Below are 22,556 nucleotides of genomic sequence, written 5' to 3'. Positions count from 1 at the left end.
GTGTAAACTACTGTAACTGTGGTAAATTGTATAGCTTTTAAGTTACCGGGGTATGAAGAAACTAACAGTTGTGCACTTGTCAAACGTCCAAAGTCAATGAATGAACTAAAAATCATGACAAAAGGAACGAACTGACATTTTAAACACAAAACTGAGATGAGTCAAACAATATACAATACAACCATGAAATGAAACACATTTTATACATATTATATCTCAAAATGCCAAAATGTCAGTTGGTTCCTTTTGTCGTGGTAGGGCAGTATAGCCGAATTGGTCAAGATGACCCATAGACGCTGTCGGTAACAACATTTTGATCCAATCGGCAAGCCATACCTGTACTGGCCATATCAGAGATACAATCGGCGCGCCATATCCTGCATGCCATGATATCATATCGCCATCCCGATCGCCATATCGCTTTTGATTACGAAAACAGGGCAGAGTGATCGTGTGATGGAAGATTCGGTTATCTTTCCAAATATGGTGTCTTTGATTGTTTTATTTTTATCGATTTATACTATAGTCGAATTTCAGTTAGTATGCTGTTATTCGGGAAGTACAACTTCAAGTGGTGAGTGTTATGTAAGACCCGTGCAAGCGCAAGTTGTACTAAGCTAGCCTACACAGCAAGTACATGAGTAAGCTTAAGTTTATCATCAAGCTTTTAAGCATGTATTGATGTAAGCGTATAGAAGCTTCAGTAGATCGCATTATGATGCAGCCTATACATGTGTTGCAAGCCTGCAAGGTGGACTTTTATTTGTTTTATGCATCAGCCATTGCGTATACGCGTGTGACGTCGAGCGTGTGCATAGGATTGGACCTTGTAAAAAATAATTGCGCTGATGTGGTGGTTATACTAAAATGCAGAAAACCTTTGACGAGCGCGTATTGTAAGGATACATCGCGTATTTACTGCGTTGCACGCACTTGTCTCTGATTGGCTGCTGAGGCGATCTGTTGTTGCCGAGTGGAAATTTATGAATGAACTGTGCGCCGTACGCGTTGTTAGCGCCGAATTTGCAACATCACAGTAGTCGCGCTCGTAAAAGGTTTTCTGCATTTTAGTATAGCAGCTAGTACTCTAGTAGTAGTAGTACCAGCCCTCGAATTAACCCACCGTACGGCACCCATGGCATTTTGCTGTGGGTGCCCACCCCCACTGCCGTAATGCCCTCAAAAAGGAATTCTGCAAAAATTATGTAGTCTGTGGCTGTGATAATCTGATCTTTCTTTTTTTTAAATGAATTTTCCTAACATGCTTACTACTACATGTACTAGGTAGGAACTAGCCAACAACCATAATAAAAGTTTGTTCGGCATTCTCTTGGTCGGGCTGACGTCACAAAGGGGAAATAGCCTTGTAAAACCAGTGTGCGCATGTACAGCGCATGTGCAGTTCCCCTTTCTCGAGCTGGTTGCTATGCGCGCGCTTGTGCAAAGGGGACAATGTTCCCGGATGTCCGACCGAGTGAATATAAGGCCCTTCGATTCGCACTTGGTTATTAGTTTCCTGTTTACCGCCCGCGTCCAAAATTCATAACCTCATTAATATACGCGATACATGCGATCCAATCATTTTTATTCATTTGGCAAAACGCAAACGCTGAACACGGTCACTATAGCTAAAATAATAGTTTCTCGATCATGAGAGCTCAATAGGCACGCAATGACGATTGCGTCGGCGTACAATGCCTACCACACACGCTCACGCTCATGGGTAGCGCTGCATTTCCTGTGTGTGCACAATGAATCGCGCTATCATGTCATTCCATAAAACTTGCGCCGTTACGCAGTGTACGCAGTACATTCATACTCTCATGATCGAGAAACTATTATTTTAGCTATATAAAAATAAACAACAGTGGACCTCTGCGCCGTCAGCGTAAATATTAGTAACCTCCGCGCGCGCCGTGTTGTGCGTCGAACAAATTGCGAGTGCGCCGGTCGCTGTATTTGGATCGCGCGCTACCAGATTTGCACAGATTCTGATACGCACTTTAGTTATTGGTCGTCTTGTTTTCGCCTGATCGATTTTGGGGAAGGGAAGATGTAAAAATTGTTTATTTTTACAAACTTTTGAAGAAAATTTGTGTTATTTTGTAAAGTTAAAAGATCAAAGTGACGGTTATGAATGAGGTTAATAACTTTGCATCTGTAATATGTCGGGCATTGTGAAAAATCTAAACATTTTGCTTTGGATCTCGGTTCCAAAGGCAAAATGTTTAGATTTTTCACAATAATGCCCTCCAAATAACCGATACGCAGTTATTAACCTCTAAAAAGTCACCTCGTCCCTTTTTCAAATTCTTCAACAGGAAACTAATATCAAGTGCGAAGGCCCTAGGTGAAAATTATTAGGCTTTTGTTACTGCGCGCCTCAATAAAGTCCCAACTCATGCTTGCGTGCCCCACTCCCGTATTACGCAACGAACGCATAAACCAGTCGGCAATCCTCGGTTTTAGGTGGTATACTATAAATTATTTGGCTTATTTTAGGGTTAGGCCTTAGGGTTAGGATTTAGTTAGCTTAGCTTTAGGGTTATGCTTCCGTCAATTGCAAGCCCGGCTACCAGAGACCCGGGCACAGCGGGGACGTAGCGGGGGAGATTACCAAAGGCAATTGTAATAATCCCTGCTATGCCCCGGGTACAGTCCCGGGTACCGGGGACGTACTTTCTGGTAATAAGCCAAATCGCTATTGTAACTTCCGTTTTTTTTTAGGACACTTTGCCCTTTGACCTATCTGGAAAATTCAGAAAAATTCGGGTTTTGTGCGTACAAAATATAATTTAAAACGTGTTACTAGAATAAAACAAACTTAAAAAACATTATTATTAAATGAATTAATTATTTAAATATTTTTAATGATAACATTATGACAATAATAAATAAATTATTAATAATTACAGCAATTTTCCTGATAGGTCAAAGGACAAAGTGTCCTAAAACTGCAAAAACTGTCCCACAATGCATTGCAAACTTCCAATGCCGATTGGGCTTATTTCAGGGTGACAGTCCCGGGTATTGTGTCTACAGTCAGGGACCCGGGCTTGCAATTGACGGAAGCATTAGGGTGAAGGTTGGATAGGGTTAGGGCTAATGTTAGGATTAGGGTCAGGGTTAGGGTTAGCATTTTGGCCCAAATAATTTAGACAACTAAAACTGAAGAGTGCCAAAATAATAGTTTCTCGATCATGAGAGCTCAATTGGCACGCAATGACAATTGCGTCAAGCGTACAAAGCCTACCACACACGCTTTGGGTAGTGCTGCATTTCCTGTGCGTGCACAATCGACCGCCCTATCGTGTCATTCCCCTAAACTTGCGACATTACGCAGTTCACGCAGTACATTCATATGATACTCTCATGATCGAGAAACTATTTTTTTAGCTATACAATTAATTTACGGGTACATTTACTATAAAATTTGTGTACATCGTGGAACATTTCTATGCTTGTTACTCTGCGACTCATGAATACACAACCGTATAACGCCACTCTACGTGTCCATATTAGCGAGGTTATCTGCGTACAACAGCTTACTACGCACAGCCACGCAAAGAGTATGTTCCACGATGTGCACAAATTAAATAATTTTTCTATAGTCTAGGATATTCACTGCACCCAACTGTACGTGTGCACGCCATTCTATATCAATACATGGTGTCGGTGTTATGAGTCTTATTTTTATTTTTTTTGCCTATTAAAAAATATAAGTTGAACAAACTTAATAGGAGAGGGTTATGGCTTGCACTACCGTACTCAACATAAATGTAAACGTAGGTTAAGTCACGGTTAAACTTACATGTATCTAATCATGCTAGTAGCAGTGGGTTAATTATATCGAAGCCAAAATGACTTTTTTGGTTATTTTTGTTTCTAAACAGTTTTTTTTTGTTCTATATAATCTATCTCAACATGAAATGACAAAATTTTTGGCCTGGTGTCCGAGAAAAAAGTGTGCAGCGCCCTCTTGTGTCGCCATACCTTATCATACCTGAGATGGAATTTAAAAAAACTGTTTTGAAAATAAAACTAAATATCACCCATGTATAGCCCACTGCTAATGCTAGGCAAAATATCTAATTCTCGATCATGAGAGGATGTACCTTCTGTGTCCAGTTGCGTCAAGGCCTCTAGCCCAAGCCTTTGATGTGATTAGATGAGGCCTAGCCCTTTGTTAGCAGGCATAGGCCCAGGCATAGGCCTAGCGTCTATAATATCTTGCACTTGCAGTAAACCTTTGACAAGAGCGTATTTTTTAAAAGCATACATCACATATTTACTGCATTGAAACACACTTATCTCTGATTGGCTGCTGAGGTGATCTGCTGTTGCAGAGTGGAAATTTATGATTGAACTTTGCGCCTTACGTGCTTTTATAGCTTCGACTTCAGTTTGCAACATCACGGTAGTTCACGCTCGTCAAAGGTTTATACTGCTAAAATATATTATAGTGAACTTCACTAAGTGGAAGTAGGTGGTTAGGTCAGTGATGCTGTTCAAATTCTATTCTTAGTCAGTGGGATGGTCTAGTTCGTAGACACATAATCTGATTGGACAATCGCATGATTTTGGGTGCCATCTATCAGGCCGTACACGACCCTACGCCATCATGAGTGTTGATGATGCGTAACACGCTTGTACAGTATCGCGTTGTATGCATAGACCTTTTTCTCAGATGTCACCAATCAATCAATATTGGGTCCATTCTTCAAGTCATCAGCACTCAAATTCAATACCGCGCCGGCGTCCTGCGCGGAATTGCCAGCTCGCAGTACGCGTTTAGTTCGTCACAGTGTAAAAATGTGAAACAAAACAAAGATTAGTTTTCAAATATATGGCGGTTTTTCCGTATTGTTTGTATTTTGTGGTATCAAAAGCAAAACAATCTGAAACAAAGGTATTAACCAGTATACAGTTCTCTTTAAAAAAATATTTTATGGAAGCTAATGTGAAAGATGACAAAAGGTTGTGCCAGCATGAGCCCGGAGTTACTTGTGAATCACCTGCTTTAAATAGAGGGATATGGGATGATAACCTGTATTGCGCAGGAGCATTTACAATGTACCCCCTCCCCACCGCCCACCCAAAAAAAGAAAACAACAATTTGGACTTTTTCTCCCGATTACCAGTCAAAGCAGACACTCATCAAAAATGTGCTGTTTTAGGCAAAAAGAAAAAGTCCCATGTCAGTTGTCACTACTGGTATTGTGGTTACCCCAAGTGGCAGATAGAAAACTTCAACTTTATGAAGTGCAAATGCAAACTAGTTTTAAGGCAGAGGCAACGTAATGAATGAGGACTGAGTCAACTTTGTTTTGTGTTCAAAAATATATGTATTTTGGCACCTCAGATGAATTCATACTATATGCTATGCAAATTTAAGCCTATGTATTTTCAATGTACTGCTTTGGTTTTTTTTTCATTTAATGTTATAGATTTAAAGATTGAAGTAGCCTCTCATATTACTGCTGATAGCCAACTGAGTGGAAAATTGTATGTGGATGACAAGACAATGGTAGGTGGTAGCAAGTACTATATCTTAATTCTAATTACAGAGTGTCTGTATGCGCGCAATCGCATGCGCGAGGTGCGATATGCACTATCGCGTATCCAACGGGTGTGAGCGTGGAGTACCAACGGACGCAGTGCACGCATCGGAAAGCATTACCGTGTGACTAACAGGTGCATCGGACCAATAGGCCTATTTTCAACACATATTTCAATACGGAACATATGCATGAGGACTATTTCTGGGGTTCTCGCTCCAGAATGGCTATCATAAAAATAATCAGATTTGGGTAATTAGAGATAAGCCTGTCACAAGAACCGGCCAATCCGAGAACCGCAAAATCTAGTTTATTCTAATACTGAAAAACAGGCATTGTGATTTGTCAAAATGTGTCATATGAAAGCCCTTCATTTTAAATTATGTGCTCTGAATGCATGGACCACAATAAAGTGTGCACGTTCTACACAGGGTACTATTATGCAAGCTTACATGTACAATTTTCTTGTGTTACTTTATGTAACTTAACTTCGCTGTGGATATGCACTCACGCTTTTAATATCTGATATAAACAACCTTTATATTTGGGCAAAAAGTGATATTTTCATATGTGTGGAATGTGGATGGCACTATTTTTACGGTAAAAGAATAGAAATAAAGGTTGCTGCCTTCTCCTTTACATCAAGAAATGCGTCCCAGGGTTCGACTGCATCTCGCCATCCTCCGGGCCCGGGGGGGGGGGCACTTCAACTTTGGAAGTGAGTCAGTGACGTGTATATAGAGCTGTTAAGACCCCTTTCTCAGCATCGCTCTCACCCAAAGACCCCATATTTTTTGATGAGCACATGCTCTCTCACCCAAAGACCCCATAGATCTGTTCCTTTAGATCTGTTACCCAAAGACCCTTTTATTTCCATTTGAACAGCAACGAGTCATCTATCAGGGACAAACTTAGGTTTCAGTTTTCTACTGGCCCTCCGGGCCAGTGAAATGGCAAATCTAGTGGCCCTGCAATAAATTTGCTGGTCCATCCAGCTTTTTCAATATGTTCTACTGAAAAAAATGCAAAATAAGAAGCCTGTTGCAATGCGACTTAGTAGTTAGTATCGCTTAGTTGCAGTATCGCTACCATCATCAGATATAGCATGATAGAGCTTGGAAGTACATACGCAGGCCTACTATCACGTAAAATGCGTCCGTATATTTTCAACTTGCTAGCATGCAAGAATAAGGACGAAAAATAATTGGATAAAAAATAAATAACACACAGGTGATACATGGAGCAGAAACTGTTATATATATATATATATATCAGGCTCAAAAATCTACTGGCCCACCGGGCCAGCATTGTTGGATGTTTACTGGCCTGACGCAAAATCCACTGGCGTGGGGCCACCAGGCCACCGCTTAAATCTGTCCCTGCATCTATCACTGAGTTTGTTACTTTTTGAAGCCATTTAGAACTAAAAATTCAATTTTCGAGGCTTCTTTTGGCTCTCACCCAAAGACCCCATTTAAAAAAGTCAAATGCTCCCCTAATTTAGATCCAAATGGTCCATCTCTCACCCAATGACCCCATATTTTGTACATTTTGCTCTCACCGAATGCCCCGTACTGCGCAAGTGCCAGCCCTACACCTATATCCATTTCATAATGAAGTACCCCGGGCCCGAGGGCTCGCCATCCAGCCACATCCATTATATTTTTGCTGCCTTGGACACATTATTTGGGTGTAAAATGTAAAAGATATAGGATTACTCTTATTTCTTTAGTATAATCCCCAGAACAAGTCTGGGAGAACCCATTAATATATCAACTTTAAACTAGTTACCTAAAGCACTTGTGGGGGGGGGGGGGGTACTCAAATTTGGTTATAGGGTAAGGATGTGCCACTGAGAATTTGAATGTGGACACAGGAATTCATATCAAAATGAATGAGGAGAGTGCATAGGTGCCATGCCATGAGTTGGTGATATTAATCCACTTGATAACTTGATAACTCGGTGACCGTCAAACTTTGCGAATATGGCAAAAATAGAAATATATTTCCGTTTTTTAGCATATATGACCTACTTATACCGACTTAAAAAAATTGTACATTTTATGTTTTTACATTCTGATCGCATATATTTGTTAGCAATTGATGGGGAAGAAGTACTGAAGTTTGTTTGGCTTATATAAGGCGGAAATTATTCAGCTTTTGTTACTCGCGCGTCAATAAAGTCACAACTCACGCTTGTGTAAACTAAATTCACATAAGCATGCGCCAGTCACGCATTACACAACGCACAACTAGCATAAGCACTGCGCCTAACAGCGCGCACGCCATTCTATATCAATATACAGTGTATACGAGTCAATTTTTTCCGGCTTATATAAACCGAACAAACTTTAGAGCCATACTAGGGACAGATTAAAAGATTGAGAAAGGATAAGAGGAAAGAAGAAGAAGAAAAAGGTGAGCTCAAGCGAAAGGGGGATCAGAGGAAAGAAGGAGAGGCTAGGGGACAACGAAGAAGTTGATTAAAATGAAATGAAACAACTGATCAATCATATTAGGGAGTTGGTAAAACTGTTCACAATATAAACTCAAGAGGGTGGTGATGCATTTGTAAATTGCATTTATTTACGAACTTCGAAAGACAGGCGACCACTAGTCAATACCAATTGCCCAAGAAATTCGGCCCTATATATCTTTGTTCCAAAAGTCAAAATTATCCCTCAAATTCTTTTGTTTACAAATTGAGCAGACAATTTTGGCTACAACTCTAGAAATTGGGCTATCTTGAGAAATTTTTGAAAAAATGACCCATCCATATACCAAAATTGGCCTAAAAAAGAGGTCATTGATACACCAAATGGCCAAAAATGAAACCCATCCTTATCACCAGTGTCCGAATTAAGAAAGTAAATGAGAATTGACTGATAAGTATCTTGTTACAGTTCTAAAGTCTCTTGTATAGAGGCCTTGCATGTGACGTATCATCCCGTAAATATGGCGGACTACTCAAATGCATTCAACAAAAGCATGATTGCAATCTACCGTGACAGTTCGTCTCGCTCATATAACCCTGCACTACGATCGAATAGGTTGATGACAACATTTGATTGAATGGACTGCACTCCGCCATAACTACGGTGAATGACACTGGTTCAAATCCTTTGTTTGGAGCCAATCGATAAAAGAATGCAGGGCCTCTATAAACTATCTTTATGTTGGGCTCTACTTGAAGGGGTACTGTTCTTGACTAATCTATCTACTGTTCTTGTTTACTCATGCATCACTAAACCCCACCAGATCTGTAAGAGGGAAACACATAAGATACAAACAATTAATTATCCAAATAAATATGAATGAATGGATGAATGAATTATAACATATTCCCCCTTGTTTCTTAAGTTTAAAGATCTGGAAGGACTAAGCTAACACTGAATTAACAAAAGAATAAAGCATATAAAATGCGATAAAGTCCATTAACTAAGAGTCTCCAAATGAAACATTTTTACAGCATATTGTCCAGTGTCCAATGAGCTTAATCTCCTTGATATAGCTCTTTAATTCCGATGTCAAACTATGACAAAGTTATTTGGCTAAGCTGAGAATTTGTCAGCATAAAGGTGTATTTTATAATCTGATTTTACAGTTCCAGATTATTTTAATGATTAATTAACAATCAGTTTTCCAGTAGCAAATGTTTCTAACAGTCTATGGGAGTCTGCTCCTCTCTTTGTCAGTGCATCGGCTAGTTGCAATTTCCTCTGGACCCATTCAATGGATTGTACTTCTCCCTGTGCGATCATCCTCCGGATCTCTGCAATGTTGATACGAAGTCTTTTCTCATGCACTTGCTTAGTCGAGTGAATGTTCTGATGCAGTGATCTGTTGTCTGTGTATAAATTGATGGGTATCTTGTTGACTGTATAGTTATTACTATATATCTCGGTGATGAGACTGCCAAGATATGTGGCCTCATCCAATGCATCATGCATTGAGAGTGTTTCTGCTGCCAAGGTACTTGAAACCTTACGCTTAATCTTGTTAGATGTCCATGATAGTGGGCAGCTCCTTTGTTGTTGTCCAGTGAGAAATATCACATGACCTTGAGCACTTGAGGTGCCATCAGGTAAGTTACCCCATGAGGCATCACAGAAGACGTCCATTTTCCATTCACTGAAACTGCCTAGCTTGGGAAAGTAAGTGTCTTCTTGGAATCGTTTGGCTTGACGAACAGCCTTGTTAGCTCTCATTAACTGTTCTACTGTTGGATGCTGCTTCATCATATTCAGCTCCAAGGCATCATAACTCAGATCTGGCCTGGTTTGTGTGGCCAGCCAATTCAATTGTCCAGCTGTAGCTCTGAGCGTTTGCATAAGTTTCATGCTTATTCAGTGGTGACGCTCTGTCACTCTTTCTATTTGCAGAAATGGGAATTTCTTGTATTTCTGCTGCATAGTCATTCTGATTTACCTTGACATTGCTGTTCTCCTCTTGTACCATATTTAGACCCAAATATATGAAGTTGTCAATCAGTCTTTTGCCAACCTTGTATTTCTTCACAATTGGTTCAATGACATTCTTGCTGAATTCTTCAGTTCCAGCAAATAAAAAGTCATCCACATGCATTACAAAGATTCCTTCTAATTTACCACTCTTGTACCACCTAAATAAGGCTTTATCTAGCTCAGACTGTATACATCCCAACTTAGTAAGCTCCTCTTTCACACTGAAGTACCAGTTACGCGATGCATCCTCAAGACCATAGGCTGCTTTGTTTAGCTTCCATATCAAACAATCTTCCTTCACCTCATTAGGTGGTATCACAAATATGTCTCTCTCAAGCTTCCTTCCCTGCAGAAATGCAGCTTTGATGTCCACCATCTCACACTTGCATCCTTCGCTTGCTGCCACTGACATCACTATCCGTAATGTCGACTTACTTGCAGTTGGAGAATCAGATTGAACTTTCTCCTCCTCTTCAAATCCTCTCACAACAAGTCTAGCTTTCACAAGCTTCTTCCCATCAGTCACCACCCAACGTGTGGATAATGCCTTCTGGCCACTGTCCTGTACTTCTTCATATACATCAAAATTGCGCCAATTCTCTAACTCCTTTTCTTTGGCATTGATGACTTCAGGATTTCCATGGTTACTAATTGGTATGAAGACAACATTTGCTTCTTCATTATCTTCTTCTCTACTAATACCATCTTCCTTTTCTCTACTTTCACTATTCATCTCAGCCCTGATTTCATCGTCTACAACTTCATATTCAAGTTTATCAAGATGCATTCCCAATTTCTGTTTGTCGTTGTCATTTATTACATTGACATAATACTTATTTTTGCCACTTGATTTTCCTCCTCTGCTTAAAACTTGAGCATGAATCCACTCCTCACTATCTGATAAGCAATATTTGATTCTTTCATTCACTTTGGGCACTTTCTGTGATCCCATGTCTTTATTTTGATTTTGTGACATGGATCCTATTTGTTCCAACCTCTGTCCTCTTTGCTTCTCTTCATCACCACACAATTCATGTGCATCATCACTGGCATCTTCAAAGCTACTTTCATCATCATCATCATCTTCATCCAGCACAACATCAGCAATAACCTGCTTGTCTTCAGGATGATTGGCTCCTTCATCTTCAATAATCCCATCAACTCTCTGTTTGTGCCTTCTCAACTCTTTACCCTCTGTCGCACTGTCCACCTTTATTGCAACTCGTATTAATTGACTGCCATGTCTAATGAAGACAACCTTCCCATCTTGACCTATAACTCGCCCTGGACCTCGCCATCTATTACTATCATCCCTCTTGTAAAACACACTATCTCCTGACTCAAATTTCTCTTCTGATGCTCTTACATTATGGTGCAATGCTCTTTTGATCCTCTCAGACGATTCTGCTTTAGTGAAAGCTCTTCTGGCAGCATGTAATGCATTGAGATGCTTGACTACTGTATCACTAACTTCTGCATCTTCTAAACCTGGAGGTTGGTTGACCATAACTGAAGGAAGGTTGGGGTGGTTACCAAGCATAAGCTGGATGGGGCTATATCCAAGATGGTTTTGCATGCTGTTTTTAGCATTGACTGCCCAAGCAAGAGCAACATCTAGTTCCATTCTAGGATCTTCTTCCATCATCTTCTGCACGCAAGCGTCTACAACGTAATGATTTCTCTCACATATGCCATTTGACCATGGCGAATAAGCAGCAGTGGCACAAATTTCTATATTAAACTGCTCTGCTAGTTCTCTGCAGCTGTATTCCTCATTATTGAACTCACCACCATTGTCCACTAAAAACTTCTTAGGTGGACCGAAACCAGCCGCTATCCACTCCGTTGCTACACTCTCCACAATCACTTTGGGCAACTTCCTTCTGATCACTTTACTTTTACTGAACCTAGTAAACAGGTCTATGAAATGTAAGAAGTACACATCTCCATACTTCTTCAGATCCATAGCCACCACATCATTAAACTGCCTAGCTAAGGGCATTGACACAACAGGTCGTGGGGGCGTCTTCTTAAACCTCTTGCAAACATCACACTTCTTACTGATATCTTCAATCAGCTTTTCACACTCCTCATCAAGCGCATCAGCATTGCTCATGATAGCTTTCAAACTCTTGGCTGATGGATGAGCAAACTGTCGGTGGAGTTTGTGAATCATGGTCTCCTTTTCTTTCCATGTTTTCTGCTCAACTACCATGTGAACTTTCTCAATCTTCACTTCACATTCTTTCAGCGGAACATAGTAATGTCCTGAGGACGTTGTGTCCAATAGTCTTCTTCCAATTCAATAGATCTTCCATTGACTTCTAGAGTATCATTTTCCATGTTTAGCTTGAATCCCATTCTTTTCATGTCTGGCTTGCTAAGTAACAATGGAATATCACTATCAACTACTTCTGTTTTCACGGTTGTCTTTAGTCCTCCAATGTCACAAGGAATCTCGATTCCTTCTGTAGACTCTAACTTGTTTCCTGCACCAAATTTGAATGTAGTTCCACCTGGCAGGAATTTCACTTGCTTTCTCTCACTTGAGGACAGTGATGCCAAATACATCTCTTTCCACTCTCTCCCGGCTACAGTCTTACTGCAAGCACTATCTAAGACTGCAGCATTTGCTGTCTCACTCATGAGAACCTGCTTGTCTTCATGTGAATAGTCACTCACTTTATACGCTTCACTAACTTCAACATCTTTCTCTACATTTGATGTTTCAAAGGCACTTGCTTCCTGATTCCGCTTAAAATGTGGACAGTCTCTTCTAAAGTGCATAATGGACTCGCACACCAAGCACTTCAAATAATTACCAGCCTCATCACGTGGATTTCTATTACCATTTGTTGTATTTCCTCTTCCTCTATATGTTCCTCTTCCTGTTCCTCTACCACGTTGGAAACCTGCACTTCCAACAGTCTGTGCTTCATATTTCTGTCCTCCACCATGTCCAGTGCCATAACTTCCACTTCGTCCATACCAACCACCACGACGGCTGTATCCTCTAGCTCTTCCTCCACGGCTACTACCTCTACTTCTTGTAAAGTATGCTTCATCTGACTCTGCCACATACACTGGCTCATCTTTAATGGCCACTTCCTTAAATATCTGTCTGAGTGGCATTCCTTGTTCCCCAAAGAATTTTCTAAGGGCCTTCTTCATTTGTTCATACATCTCATCTTTCTTGGTATAATCCACAGCAGTAAGGACAATCTGCTTATCCTTTTTATCTAGACCAGCACTGTCGATAGATAGGCATTGTTAGATAGGCATTGTTATTTAGGGGGCTCTCATTTTGTTCGGAAGGGCAGGGGTCCCAAATTTACAAAAAGTTGGCATCAATAAAATTGCGACAACAAAAATTTTATGACCACCACCACCCACCGATACACCTTACCCCCCTAAACAGACTTAAATTGTATTGAAATCAGTCTTTCTGAATAAAATAAACATACTATCTGTGGTCATCTTGTGACTCTCTACATTTTGGTCATCAAAAATTTGATGACCCCCCTATTTTTCTTTCCAAAAATCTATTACCCCCAGTATATTTGGGACCCTCTGAAGAAAATGATAGCCCCCTTAGCATTCTGCAAAAATCATAATGAGAAAATTTGCAAATTCTTGCAGGTACTAAACCATTTCACAAAAATTGCTCTTTATTTTTTTATATTTCAGACTGTTCGTTGCCGTGTCACCAATAACCAGGGTGATCCTTCTGGATTTTTGGATCATCACATATTTGGGAAAACTCTGACATCAATTGGACATGCACCTGTCCTTGTCCTTTATAATGATACCTGGAAAGAGACATTCTCATTTCCACTTGGTTCATGGGTAAGGTTTTGCATTATCTAAAAATTGGGTATTAATACCAGGAGATTTGGTTTAAAAATATTACTGCAATCATAAAAAAGTTGTACTTTATAATGATACCTGAAAAGCAACATTCCCATTCCACTTAAATTATGTGTAATATTTTTGCTAAATATTAAATGTGTACACATGGATATCATCATCATGAAAAAACTGAGGTTAATTTTTGAGCATTTCACAAAAGAGTATTCCTAACACTATTAGACTATACAAAACGATTCCAAAAGAAGATCCAATTGTGCAATCCTCCGACCGAGACTACGTAAATGCACAAAATCACTGCCTGGGTAGGCGTGGCATTCATGGCTTGCTATCCCTGGTCTTGTCTGTTGGTTCAAATACCAAAAAATCTTTTTTCTACCATGCAACTCTTGATTGGAATAACCTACCTTCGCATATCAAATCCATTCTGGACAAATGTACTTATAAACATGCTATGAAAAAATACCTGGCTAGAGTTGCTATGACCCAAGAGTCTGCTGAATTTGTGTAGCTTACTCCTTTAACCCCGCCTTTGTTTTATCTTATGTTTCGCACGCTCCCAGGCATCTTTTTGTTCTTTTTGTGGGACCCCATTGGAATTAAGTCTACACAGGAAGCTAGACTTTATGGGTCATCCTGGCAATTCGGCATTTTGGTGTCTTTTTGGTGTGCTGCTTTTCAATGTGTTAATTTTTTGTATGTTTCATTGTACAATTTTATGTCGCTTTTTGCCAAATAAATATGAATGAATGAATGACCTGAGTGGTCATTGGTGTTAAACCGGGTAGACAAAAACAAATTTTCTCTTCATGATCTCCTTTCTTTCCTTTCCCTTAAGGGGCTTGCAATAATTATGACGTAAAATTTCCAAACGGCTCGCCCAAAACCCCTTGCCCCCCCCCCCCTCGGCCTGCCAAAAATCCCTTGCCCCCCCCCTTTCTTGGCCCGCCAAAAAATCTTTGCCCCCCTCCTTTGAACATGCGAAATTTTTGGGATCCCAATTTGCAAATCTTAAATGGTCTAGATGTATGTTGCGCGCAGGAAAATTTGCATATTAAAGCATTTCTGTACTGTTTTCCTAAGCCTTTTTAGACATTTTATTAAAAAGGTGTCCCATGAATGTGTGCCAAAATTGCTTGCCCCCCCTTTCAGCTCGCCAAAATTTCTTGCCCCCCCCTCAATTTTACCCTCCCTCAGGGCTCATAATTATTGCACAGCCCCTAAGCAAAAAAACAAACCAGAAAGGATATTAGAGTTAATTGTTTATTTATCATTATTTATTATTTTGGGTTACAGGATAACTCAGAAGGATACTGGGAGATGACCATACCAAGAAAGGACCTGTGTGTCACTGATGGTTTGTACATAAATTTATATTTTTATGTTGGGTTTTTTTTTTGCATTATCGTTTATTGGAAAATTGGGTGCAAAAGAAAAAGATTTCCAAAAAGTAGTCACAGTGCCTTCTGCCAATTTTGTCTGATGGAGGTCATATCTGTGGAGAGCTGAGCTGGGTGCATGCTGCTATGATAGACCTGATGGCTTGACTTCTTGTAAATGACTCAGTATTATAATTATTGTGACCAATTTATAAGCAAAATCTATATAACGTAAAATGTAAAGAAAATGTGAAGTTCTGATCTTCTTTGATTAAAAAGCTTTGCTTTTTGTTGTTTTTATGTTTCAGAGGTGCACAAACAGATACTGGCTGAGATCTCAGTTGGAAGGGGGTTGGAAAAACTGTCCTTTCAAACAGTCATCATTGATTTGCATTCAGGTAATGGTGTTGTAGGAAAAAAGGAAAAAATTGAATTAAAAGAAAAGCAAAACAGATAAAAATAATTGATGTTATTTGTAAAAGCACAGAAATGTGTCTATCACTTTCTAATGCAGGAAATTTAAATTTGTTATTGGAAAAATAGTATTATCTACTTGAAGTGAACAAAAACGTTGTGAAATATTATTGATTTAGATTTGAATGAAGAAGTGAAGCCAGGGCACAGCAGATAGGCTGCCCTCTCTCTTTATATTTGATATTTGATTTACATGTCGGAAGATTGAGGGTTTCAACCAATTTAAACTGTATTATTTGTCACAAATAGGCAATTTATTGTCATATCATGAATTTGTTTCATTATTTGCTGTAGCTTGAAACAAATGTGTACAAATCAAAACTGCAGAATAATCGGGAGTAAATCATTGTTGACAGGTCAACATGAACCACAAATTCTTCATCATCCTTTGGTTCCTTTCAGACCCTCTTTGGAACCAGCAATTTGGTACATATCTTGGGCCATCATTGGAAGATATTAGGAAAGATGTGACATCAGTAAATAAGCAAGATGTGGTTCAACATCCATGTGCTCCAGATACTGTACTTCTACTGCTGCAACTTGATACAGGTGAGGTATGGGTGTCATTAATCACCCCCCCTGACACCAGGCAATATAACAAATTACCACACTCTAGGTGCCTCCAATGGGAGTGGACATATGGGGTACCGGCCCAAACAACCCTGGCCGTGTTAGGGTTTTACCCTAACACCAGTGAATGCTACAAAATACCATGCTTTGGGTGCCTCAAACCACCGCAGCGGTGTTAGGGTTAACCCTAACACCAGCGAATGCCATAAATTGCCATGCTCTGGGTGCTTTCCCTGGAATGGAGTGAGTATCATATGGGGCACCTATACCTAAACCACCCCAGCAGTGTTATGCCTAACCCTAACACCAGCCAACGCCACAAATTGCCATGCTCTGGGTGCACTACCTCCACTGGTATGGAGCGGGAGTGGGCAACATATGTATGGGGTTATATCAGATGAGAAATTGTTTTTAGGTACCGCACTGCACTCCGCAGCCCCGCACCGCATTGATCTGCGCACACACCCCAGTCTAGATCTGAGACAAATATTCGTCTCAGGTCAAGATCGCCATATAGACTATTTTTGACACCATAGATATTTAAAATCTATGACAAAAGTTTTATAGAGTATTGTTAAATTTAATCATTCTGTGAGTGAGGAAGAGGAGGAGGTTGGAAAAACAAGGTTTAAAAAAATTATACAAAAAAAACCCCCCCAAAACCCACCAAACATCCCAGTGTCTGTGGTTTTGAATTGCGAACTCAAAACGTTGCAATATCCGTTAACATGGTTAAGTTTCAGCTAAATGACCATGATGTTATCAAAAAGTGCTTGAAATGGTAAGCCCTTCATATGTAGGTTTTCGTGTTGGAGACTCATCCTGCATACACTTCAAACTGCATTTATCATTTATATTTAAAGCAATTTCATTTTTGACCAAGGAAAAGTCATATAATAACTTATTCAAGTAAACGATTTCATTTTACTCATGATATGATCTGCTTTTCTCTTTAATGATCCATTTTTGATGCAATAGTAGTTAATGCAATCTTGAACTCTAGCAACATGAAATTAGGAAAATGTGCCAATATCGTAAAGCGTTTTATTTTGTATTGGTATACATCGTTTTGTGATAAACACTATTGAAACACAGGCTATATATTGTAAGAGAGGAGGCCAATGCGTTTGAGGGAACTATTAAAACATTACACATGGCATGTGACTGTGATTTGAAAGAAACTGGTCAAGTTAGGTAGCTTTAGGTATCAAAGCTATTGTACAAGTTTCCTCTTTGCACAAAGCTGTCCATATCATTCATAAGATAATTTGTAGAAGAGATACATAGCACTTTAAAATGGTAGAGGAACTTAGTTGGGACACCTTGTACTTATAAATATTCATATTAAACCCTAACTTTGACCCAGGGGGGGGGGTACTCAGTACAAATGACCATAGGGGACGTGCCGCAAACATGGGTAGCATTTTCGGCCTTCTGGTATATCAATGACCCCTTTTTCAAAGCCTATTTTGGTATATGAACGGGTCCTTTTTTCAAAATTTTCTCAATTTTTTGAAAAACAGCCCAATTTTTCCTTAATCTAGCCAAAATTTTCAAAATTTTCCCAAAATTTTGGGAAAATTTGTAAAAACTAATACAATTTTGGTTAAATTCGGCCGAAATTTCTTGAAAAATTGGTATATTTATGGGTCCACTTCCAAAATCTCAGCGGCACGTCCCTACCAAAACCAAACTTGAGTACCCCCCCCCCCCCGGGCCTTGACCATTACCCTAACCCAATGGGCTTCTTAATTTTAAAAATGTCAAATTTTGAAAAAGCCAATGGGTGAGAATTTATAGCCAAGCCTCTGCGGAGCAGGACTGCGGTGCTGGCTGCTGAGTGCGGTGCATAAAAACAATTTCTCATCTGATATAACCCCATACATATGGGACACCACCCTGCCAAAACCACCCAGCAGTGTAAGGTTAAGCACATGAAATTCTCATTGTGAAAGTTTAAAGGGAAGCAAAATATTGGGATCATCTTTTACATTGTGATTTGTACATAATTTATATCCCATAATAAGCATAACTAATAATGTCATATTTCTTTGTAGATATTGTCGTTGGTATATCTCATGACATGTTCATACCAGTTTACACTTCTTGGTACAATGTAACAGACTTGATCTGCAAACAACATTCAAATGCAGGTAAGGATATCTTGGATGATGATTTCATAGTTCTCAGGTTTATTTTTATAGTGAATGCTGAATTATTTTTAAAATGTCAATTAAAAGATGTTTTTGAACATCTTAACAGCATCTTCATTAGTCTACTGTAGTAGACCAGTTTAATTTATCATTCCCTAAATTAATCTCTCTGACCTGACCATGAAAAACTCATCATTCCTGTTCAGCTGTTCTGATTCAACAGCTCAGATATCCATGAGAAAACTGGTCTACTGTATTTCGAATATACAATGAACTATGCACTCTATAGTGGGTATGATGTTACCTCATTAAAAATGCAGTCTTGGCTGTTTATGTACATATCCTGTGGTTTTTACTAATTAAGCCGTTTGAATAGCCGTCCAGCGCAGTATTATTTGCACAAGGTCCAATGTATACGCTTGACGTCGCAAGACGATATCTGCTGATGGTTAAGCTGTCAAAGGAAATCTGAATGATACAGATAGAGCTACCCCACGTGGGTTGGGTTCAGTGAACACAGTGGGTTGGGCTAATGCATAAACATGTATGCTTGTCTATCTGTTATTGGTTAAGATTTACCACCCACATTGATTTTTACTTCATTAACATTCATCTCAGATTCGAGATGAAAGAGGTTGAGTCTATGTGTTAAAATATGGTGGGTCACACAGGTCATATCCAACTACCGCAGTCCTTTTTTCTCTGGGCAGGGCAGTCACTGGAGATGTGATGTGTTTCGTCATAGATTTTAAATGGTTTCATGCATGGAAACGTATGAATTGTTTATCCAAAAAAAAGAAAGAAGAAAAAGGAATGCAGCGCAGTCTACATCTTCATGAGAAGAACACAACAGGTCTACCCCAGTACACAAGGTTGTCTAACTTGTCTTGCTCTGCTTATGCATCTATTTCAAATTGGTTTTGTAAATGGATGAGACTACCATGACTACGGCAATTGGTATTCGTGCAGTAGAGCGTTTTTTATTTTGTTTGCAGGCCGTGCACGGGGGGGTGCGGGGAAGTGCGACCGCACCTCCCAAATTTGCAAAAAGTATACAAAAAGTCCCAAAATATAAGAATTTGCAGCGTAGCTTGCAAAAAAAAATCAGGTTTTTACGCTTTTTTGGTCAAAAAAAGTCCAAATTTGGGGAAGAAAGTCCACTTTTCACAAAATTGCCCCCCTTGCAAAAAAGTCCACTTTTTCAAAATCAGCACCCCCAAAAGAAATCCTGCGTCACGGGCCTGTTTGTTTGTAACATCTGGTTTGAGCTGTTTTGCACAAGTGGGAATGCAAATTTAAGTGGTCTTGCAGTTTCAAAGTGGTTTTGTAAGTGGGTGAAACTTCTGCAATTCGGTATGTTTGATGTAGAGTATTTTTATTTTGTTTGTATGTGCATGTAACATTTTGTTTCCAATGCCTTTTTCTCAGTGTGTAAAGACTTGACCATGGTGGACATTAAAGTCACAACTGAGTTTGTGCTTCTTCTGACAACCAAAGAATTGTTTGTAGGGGAGCTACTATCAGTTGAATCACGCAAGCAAAACAAACAGGTATGTGATATGATGATGATGCTCAAAAAAATCTATTCAATATATCACTGATGGCATATAATTACTAAAAAATCAGTGGCGGCACGAGGATTTTTTTTGGGGGGTAAGACATTTTTAGAGGGGGAAATCTGAATATTTGGGCAAATCCAAGTATCATTCCGCAACGAGAAATTTGCATATGCAAATTAGGGTCGTTTCAAAAAGTTTCTCCCACCTTAATCGTTCACTTACCAAAAATACTATTCCTCTACCTAATTGACTGCTGCATTAAAAATAATACATGTGCTAACTTCGCGTTGCGGAATGATGGTGCTTGGAATTGCCCATTTGCATACAATTTGTAATTTTTGGCCTAAAAAGTTGAAACTTTCAAATTTCTTATTTTGATTGGCAAAAGGCAAAGCCCAAAATTGAAAAGGTAATGTTTACAGCACCATTGCATAGACATTTCTGATACTTAGGAACTTCAATTTCTTTTCTACCAAATATATTTTACAATATTTTCAAAATATTGCCTAATTGTCAGGTTGCTTTTAGAACCCCTAAATACTAAAAATTCCAATAGATTGTCATTGTATATAACTTTATTTGTTTCAGTTCCATTGGGTTCTTGCTACACTGCCAAATGAGTTACATTCTTCTGACTACATGGATCTCGAGCTTGAATATACATCTATTTGTACAAGTCCAACCCATGCTGGAGATGTACAGGGAGGTAGGTTTGCAAACAGAAATACACACAAAGACACACCCCTGCACTCTCACCCTGAGACGAATCCTCGTCTCAGCTCTCACCCATCCATGTATCCACAAGTAGCTAGCAAAGAATATGGACACTATGTTCCATTGATCGACACACTCACCCTGTTTATTACGTAACTGGATCACACAAGGATATCACAGTGCTACGCGGCTTGGTTAGTGAGTTTTAGCGAATGTTTCAATGTTTCATGATGTGATCCAATTAACCAATCAGAACTGCACTTCCATGTTTGCACTGTGTACATGCTACAAAGATAAACATACACTGTTCATCTCAGCAACAAATGTTAATCGGTGCAAGAAAGAGGGACTTGTAATTAAATATTATATTGCACATAAACCTGAACAAAAACCCCAACATATGTGACGTGTCATGTCAAAAGGAGACACTTTTGAGCAAGATTGTAAATGGAGAAATAGCCAAAAATCGGCCTGGCGGTGATTTGATCACAATTTGGGTTTGTTGCGAATTTGTGATATTATTAATGTTAAAAATATTGTCTGAGTTTCAGATGGGAATATAACTGGCATCTTGTATTTTTGAGGTAATTCCTACTCTCAACGTTGTCAATAATATTTTTAAAGGCTGATATCTCAATTTCCAATTTTATAATACCATTACTTACGAACTAAATATCTTCGTTTAGGAATGTTTGATTTCCTTGGGGAAAATGGTGTTGTGGAGCAAAATATCTCTATATTTAAGATATGTAAAAACCTTAAAATTGATAACCTTCCCAAAAGTGTCTCCTTTTGACATGACATGTCACATATATTGCATTCAAATTAATTCAATAGCTCTCAAACAAACTATTTACAGACCTGAAACTTTTCCTCTTGTAGCTGATTTCCTCTTTTTTTATTCCTGAAATTTACGCATTATTTGTTATTTTCAGCCCAATACGAGCTTTTTTAAACATGATTTTGCATTTTCCTCTTTTTTCACAAATGGTCAGTGTCAGGTCTGTATTCATTTTATTAATTGATAGAAATTGTGTACTAATTTAAATCTCATAATATACATTATTTACAGAAGAGAGAGTTATGCTTTTATCAATGGGATCTTCTCAATCAAGCATGGTAAGTGCTCAGTTTAATTTTCTCTGTTACTGTCAGTATTTGTTTTGTTGTTTGTTTATTTGTTTTTTCATTTCAGTAACAGAAGAATCACAAGAGAAGCAGCAGCCCAATGGTTTATCAGCTGCAATCAAGTGAAATACATAAGTATAGAGTTTTACAGGTTGAGTCATTATACTATATACTGTAAGTTCTGTTCCTTGTTGCAAATGGCAAAATCAGTTTTTGTAATGTCGCCCTCTATTTTGTTCAAGTTTCTTGCTGTTGGTTTGCAACACCACTTACCAACAGTAGTGGCAGCACGAGGAATTTGTTTCAGGGGGGCAAAATCAATAAATTTTATGAAATATTGCCATAAAAAGTGGACATTTTGGGGTTTTGACTCAAAAGTCGGGGAGGGGGCAAACTGAGGGGGGCACTGCTTACCAATGTATACAATGCTTCATGAACATGACTTATAGGCCTAAGTTTGAAGAGATTTTAAAAAATGTTGCAATCGAGATGTATACGTAAATCTGGGATTTTAGATTATAAGTTCACAGGCAATAGTGTGCTAAATGTATTTCAAAAATCTGTATTTCATGGGTAAATAAAAACACCTTGTTTCGTTATAGTATTTACTATAAATTTTCCGAGTTGCTCAATAGCTATAACCAACATTGGTCTGCAGGCAACCTCTATTGAGAACCAATGATGTATATTA

The 22,556-nt window shown here is 39.0% G+C and overlaps 1 protein-coding gene across 1 annotated transcript; it reads left to right on the top strand.

The window, feature by feature from the left end:
* The first annotated feature begins 450 nt into the window (after positions 1-450).
* Positions 451-21,991, top strand: LOC140137219 (cation channel sperm-associated auxiliary subunit beta-like). The gene is made up of 10 exons (XM_072158869.1): positions 451-574; positions 5,448-5,527; positions 13,709-13,867; positions 15,185-15,245; positions 15,576-15,665; positions 16,144-16,290; positions 18,369-18,464; positions 19,893-20,014; positions 20,612-20,729; positions 21,933-21,991. Exons 1-10 carry the CDS (start codon positions 457-459, stop codon positions 21,989-21,991), a joined length of 1,050 nt encoding a protein of 349 aa, XP_072014970.1. The 5' UTR covers positions 451-456.
* The last annotated feature ends 565 nt before the right edge of the window (positions 21,992-22,556 follow it).

Source organism: Amphiura filiformis, chromosome 17, assembly GCF_039555335.1.
Source record: "Amphiura filiformis chromosome 17, Afil_fr2py, whole genome shotgun sequence".
NCBI classification, from domain to species: Eukaryota; Metazoa; Echinodermata; class Ophiuroidea; order Amphilepidida; family Amphiuridae; genus Amphiura; species Amphiura filiformis.
This window is presented reverse-complemented; position numbering and strand designations above follow the sequence as displayed.

Excerpts from the sequence above, each read along its gene's own strand:
- LOC140137219 (XM_072158869.1), top strand. The coding sequence starts at position 457 with ATGGAAGATTCGGTTATCTTTCCAAATATGGTGTCTTTGATTGTTTTA. Across the intron at positions 575-5,447 it reads GGGAAGTACAACTTCAAGTG|ATTTAAAGATTGAAGTAGCC; the intron begins GTGAGTGTTATG and ends TTAATGTTATAG. Across the intron at positions 20,015-20,611 it reads CACGCAAGCAAAACAAACAG|TTCCATTGGGTTCTTGCTAC; the intron begins GTATGTGATATG and ends TATTTGTTTCAG.